The 6,000-nt window shown below is 53.7% G+C and overlaps 1 protein-coding gene across 1 annotated transcript in view; it reads left to right on the top strand.

Moving 5' to 3' along the window:
* Positions 1 to 960: 960 nt before the first annotated feature.
* The window catches only part of KCNK12 (potassium two pore domain channel subfamily K member 12), a 50,981-nt gene continuing 45,941 nt past the window's right edge, over positions 961 to 6,000 (top strand). Inside the window, exon 1 of the mRNA XM_007970711.3 lies at positions 961 to 1,677. Coding sequence (XP_007968902.1) covers positions 1,287 to 1,677 — 391 coding nt within the window. The 5' untranslated portion in view covers positions 961 to 1,286. The remainder of the gene's footprint in view (positions 1,678 to 6,000) is intronic.

Below are 6,000 nucleotides of genomic sequence, written 5' to 3'. Positions count from 1 at the left end.
CACCTGCCTCGGGTGGCGGGTAGGGGGTACACGCGGGAGGTAAAAAGGAAAACAGGGAGGGTTTGGGGTGCACAGCGCACCGGGGTGAGCAGCCTTGCCCGCGCCTCGGACCCCTGCAGCCCTAGCTGCGCCCGCCCGCGGCTGCGGCACCGATGCGCTGTCCGCGGTGCTGACGCCGGCCGCCGCTCGGTCGGGAGGGGGAGCAAAAGCCCTCGTTCCCGGGTCGCCCGGAGCCCAGCGACCGCCTCTCCCCGATTCCCCGTTTCCAATGGAACCCGCTGCGTCCTGGCGCTGCGGTTCGATCCAGGGCAAAGGAGTGAACGAAGGTAACTTAAACTTCGGACTAACGCCCGAGAACCCAGTGTCCGCGATTCGCGTCGCGCGGCCTCCAGCCCTGGAGACCTCAGAGCACCACCAAGTTGAACAAAGTTTCACCGCGGCATGAGATAAGAGAGGGATTCCAGAGGCGAAGCGCAGAGAGGAGCAAGACGAGGTTTCCCGGCGAGGTGGTAGCTCGCACCGCAGTCGGACACCTGCTCCGGTGCCCCGCATTAGTGCCGCCGGAGCCACCGGGAGGCGTCGCGGCAGCCCAACTCTCCACCTCCTCCCTCCTGTCCCTACTCACCCCTCCCCAACACCCCGCCCCGGGCGCCAGTGACTCCGCCTCTCCCTGCCGGGCGGCTCTTCGGCTGGAGCTGAGAAAGGAGCGCTTTCCCGGACTCGGCTCGGCTCCGAGGCTCCGAAGCCGACGCCGCCAGCTCAGCCCCGGGGTCGGGAGCAGGACTGCCAGCAGAGCCCGCACCTAGGAGCCGCCGAGCCCGAACGCCTCATGGGACGCCCCCGGGGGCTCTCTCCCCGCCCTGCTGCCGCGTCCCGGTCCTAGGCGCCCGGGCTCCACGGCCCACCCCGCCCGCAGCCCGCGGCCTGTCTGGAGAGGAGTATGAGGCCCGGGGCCCCGCGGACGCCGGCCACCGGGCGGCAGGGGCCTAGCTGCGAAGCCCCGCGCCCGAGGGCGGCGGGTAAGGAGCCGCGGGAGCCGGCGAGGCGTCGGGGCGCGGAGAGGAGCGCCCCTGCCCGGGCACCCGCTGGGCCACGGGACTCGCGTGTGGCCTGAGTGCCGGGGAGGAGGCGGAGGCGCCCCTCCGTCCGGGCTTTGGGAAGGCGGCGAGGGGCTCCGCGGCGGCCCCGGACCCCTGGCCACCATCCTCACGCTCCTGCTCCCGCCGGGGGGATGTCGCGGCCCGGGCCCCGAGCGCCGCCCCGGCCCCGGGGCTGAGCTCCGGACCATGTCCTCCCGCAGCCCCCGGCCCCCGCCCCGCCGTAGCCGCCGCCGCCTGCCGCGCCCCTCCTGCTGCTGCTGCTGCTGCCGCCGCTCGCACCTCAACGAGGACACCGGCCGCTTCGTGCTGCTGGCGGCGCTCATCGGCCTCTACCTGGTGGCGGGTGCCACAGTCTTTTCCGCGCTGGAGAGCCCCGGCGAGGCGGAGGCGCGGGCGCGCTGGGGCGCCACGCTGCGCAACTTCAGCGCTGCGCACGGCGTGGCCGAGCCGGAGCTGCGCGCCTTCCTCCGGCACTACGAGGCCGCGCTGGCCGCCGGCGTCCGCGCCGACGCGCTGCGCCCGCGCTGGGACTTCCCCGGCGCTTTCTACTTCGTGGGCACCGTGGTGTCAACCATAGGTGAGCGGCGCGCCCCCCCCGCGCGTCTTTCCTCTCTGTGCCTTTCACCTGCCGCCCTTTTCACTGCTCGGCCGCTCGGTCAGCGTCCCTCGGCTCTCCCTTCCCTTCTAATGTCCCTTTGCTTACTTTTGTCTCGCCCTCTCTTCTCCGCCGGACCCCGTTCTCTCTCTGTCTCCCTCTCGGCTTTCAGTGAGGGAGGAAAGCCCACCTCTGGCGCTCACCCCGCGGTGGCTTGCCTGGCAGTGTGGCCTAATGGGGGAGAATCCGGGCCGCCTGCGCTCCAACACTGGCCGGCTCCGTGACCTGACCTCTGTGAGCCTCCGTTTTCTCCTCTAAGAATACGTGCCAAGGGCTACCGGTTCTTTCCTATTTTCCACCCACAACCCCCGGGCCTCAGTTTCCTCTCCAGGATGATCTCAAAAGCCCCTTCTCTCTCCACCCTCAGCGCTTTTATTTCTTTTCATAGTCTCCCCCCTTTCTTCTTTTACCCTGTGTTTTCCTCCTCAGTGGCCTCTAACTCCTTTACCCTGGAGAGGGTGACCACTTGCCCCAGAATCACTTTCCCTAGATCTCCTTCCCACCTGCTTCTCCTACAATCTATACCGCCCCTTATCCACCCCCCAAAGTAAAACCCGTTAGCCTGAGGCCAGGACTTCAGCTGCTGTTCTGCCTCCCTTCCTTGTGTTCTCCCCCAACTCCCAGCCCCTTCTCCAATTTCTTGACCGTTTCTTTGTTCCCTTGCCACTTTTTCCAGCCATTAGTGGTACCAAGGGGAAGCTGGGAGCAGTGATAGTTCCCCTATTCTCTCCATCATGTCTTCTCCCTTTTTTTGGATATAAACAGTTCACGTTTTCTCAACCTTATGAAGAATGCTGTGTAAAGAGTCCTTCAAGCCCCCGCCCCTTTCTGTGTGGCCAGACTGCTGCCTCTGAGCTCCTGTGGAGAAATTCTGGAGCCACCCCTGCTCTCCATCCACCCCTTCATTCCTCTTTCTTCCTCTCCTTTCACTCGCTTTTCCCATCCCCCACTTTCCCTGGGTGTCATGTGAAACAAAGCCCCCCACCACCACCACTCACCTGTATAGAGTGCAGCAGAAATGCATGCTTATCACCTTGACAAGGCTTTGTGTGTCCCCAACTCCTGCTTTGAATCCCAGGATGGAAGAAGGCACTTGGCTGGTCACACCTCTAGTCACCCCAAGGCACTGTCTCCTGTGCAGTTTTGGAGGAGGGGGTTGAATTTGCTGGGCTTGAGAAGTGAGGGATTTCATAGACACACGTTCTGGAGTGGTTTGGTATGCCAGTTCAGATACAGAGGCATGGACTGTAACTGACCAGGATAAGCCATAGCAGATGGCTGGTTGGAGGCAGGGAGAGAGGCTGCCTCCATGTGCAGCATATGAGCAGCTAGAGATGTCTCTCTAAGTGTATATGTATAGTCTATGAAAGCACTTCCTTGCCTTCAATGATTTTTCATGTGTCATGCTTGATCTGATTATTTTAAATAGAAAAGGCAAATATGGCCCCCATCCAAGGCACACACAAATTGGATAAAAATATCCTTTAAAAAGCTATATCATGTTGTTATGGTGATAGAAGATATAAAATGACCCCCTCAAAAATCCCCTTTTAAGAGCTGCATCAAGTTGCTATAGCAACTAGAGTTTTTTTTTTTTTTTTTAAATGCTTTAAAAGTACTAAGGATGCTTAGTCCTGGAGGATGACATCATGCATCCATAGCTCATTGTTGACTTGTGCTCTTCCTCTTGTAAACACACCCTTTCCCTTTCTTCCACCTGGAGGCACCTGTGTACATATTGGGTGGCCACAACACTTTTTCCCAGTGACATGTTCTGACTTCCTAACGGAACCCACAGGCTAAAGGGAAAGCTGTTGGCAGTGTCCCTTTCCTTTTTAGGCCAGAGTCCATCCAAATAAAGCCCCATTCCAGTGGCCTGTGGTCTCTGTGCCTCTCTAATGGGCTCCATCAATCTGTCGTTCGGTACCCCTTTGGAGGCACTGATTCTGAGCCCAGCCACAGCTTCTAAAGCTTCTCTTTCAGTAATTTACACAAAATCAAGTCAGTGTGTTGGGAAATTGTTCCATGCCCCAGCCTTTAGTCTACTGGCAGGATTGGCTGTTCCTTAGTCAAGTGGAAAGGAACTATATTCTCTTTCTTGATTTGTGTTTTCAGATGTAGGCAAGCAATGTAGGAGGGCTACACTGAAGCATGTGGTTATGTTACGAGTGACCCAGCACGTTGCTTCCAAAATCTGCGGGGAAACATTCAAACCAGCCCGTGTACAGCCCTGGGTTGAAACAGCCCTCTGTGGGGATGCCAAGACAGCCCTACAGTGCTGGTTATTGCCGCTGCTGGGATATTCTGGGGTCAGTGGTTCAAATTGGTCACTTCCATCAGTCAGATAAGTTCTGCCGAATCCCCAAGTAGCGTATTGGCATTTCAGCTTTCTCTTTGCAAAATGCATTTGGATGAGGTTTAAGTAAAGATCTCCACAGGTCAGTTTCTCTTCTGCTTACATAGTTCCTTCCTTTTAAATGGCCTGAATCTTCAGAGACCATCATTATTATTATTGATGCTTTTATGGGTTCAACAGATCAGGGAGCCAAAGCTCAGTCCACAAAAAATGGGCAGTCAGAATTCTTTATCTGCTTCTTTATCCAGTGAAGAGGACAATTAGTATGTACTCTGTTTTATTTGATGAGTTTCACAGTGTATATGGCTCATACAGGGCTGTGGAATTCAGGGGAACAAAATGATTTGGTTTAGTTATTTATACTGCCTAATCGAAAGGACATATGTATGTGTGTGTGTGTGTGTGTTGTGTAGACCCAGATATATGGTTCATCTAGACTTTAGTATAGGAAATCTTTCCTTCCATTCATTCCATAACATGATTGTGTGTATCCGGCTGTATTTTGAAAGGTTAAAGCTTATGCTACATGGCAGAAATTAAGGCATATCCCAACATGGGCAGCTGGATCGCAGCATTTATGAGCAACATATCTTGGCCATCCTCACTGAAGATGATTAGAACAAGAAGGGGACCTTTGGTCCAATCTCATGTAGCACAGGGTTAGGGGACTTGTCAGTGGTCACACAGTTAATGAGGGGTTCAGCTAGGTCCAGAAACCAAGTTGTGCAATATCCACCAATTTCATGCATATAATTGGTGGGAACGTTCTTGTTTGAGATTGAAGTATTTAATAATGTCTGTCTATCTGAGTGTAAGAGTGTGTGTGTGTGTGTGTGTGTGTGTGTCCAGGGCAGGGACTAGTCTGCTGGTCTATTGGTCACGTCATCAACTGATTAAGTCCAGAGAAAACTTGAAGGATAAGACAGATGTTACAGACCAGACAAGTTAGAAGCATCTGGCAAGTCTTAAATAGCTAGACAGGCAAGAGCCAGCCTAAAGGGCAGAGATGGGGTACTAGCAAGTAGGAGAGCTTCTGGCAAACTGTGGTCTAAGGACAGAAGTCACTTTCTTTCTGCCCTTTTTTGCACCAGTGTGTGTATGTGTGTGGGCACGTGCACGGGCACGTGCACACACACACTCTTGAGAGCACATGTGTATAGAGGAGGGGAAGAAGGAACAGGAATGGGCTTTCACCTGGTGAAAGACGTAATGACATGTTTAGGTATGGCTGTGTGTACTCAAGGTTACATGGAACAGCACGATGAAGTAGAATGTTTGTCCTGACATTTGGTTTGAACAGGGCCCCATATCCACAGCTGGGCAGTTTGCAATCGTGTAGATACACGTGTGTCTACACAGTGCAATACCAGTGGAAAATTTTGCCTGTGATTATTCAGCAGCCGTTCAGGCTGTGTAGAAAGTTAATCTGAATAGCTCAAGCGAAATAAAAATCCACTTTGTAGTCTAAATTATTCATACTGATTGCTTACACAGAACTGAAATCCTAGGTAATTATTATTTCTCCCATTTATGCTATGTGACATATTCCCTAGGGGTTGAAATCAAGTTTGCTTTAATGTGAATGTATTCATTTATTCATTCCCCCAATTAATAAACATCTAAGACAAACATCACTCATCATAGATGCATGTGTGACCTCTGGCATGTTGTCTGCACCTCCTGTGATTGTATGAACTCCTGAAGATACCATCTTGTGTTCTTTTAGCACGAAACAATGTTCTTGAAGACAGTATTCCAGCTCAAAGATATTCCAAACAATCCAAAGAGAATTAACCCATCACCTTACATCCTAAAGGATGTTTATCAGTTAACTTTGAAAAGATTAAATGGAAACTCTCCACTGGGGTTTTAATTATGCATCTGCTGTC

This window comes from Chlorocebus sabaeus, chromosome 14 (assembly GCF_047675955.1).
Source record: "Chlorocebus sabaeus isolate Y175 chromosome 14, mChlSab1.0.hap1, whole genome shotgun sequence".
Lineage (NCBI taxonomy): Eukaryota > Metazoa > Chordata > Mammalia > Primates > Cercopithecidae > Chlorocebus > Chlorocebus sabaeus.
This window is presented reverse-complemented; position numbering and strand designations above follow the sequence as displayed.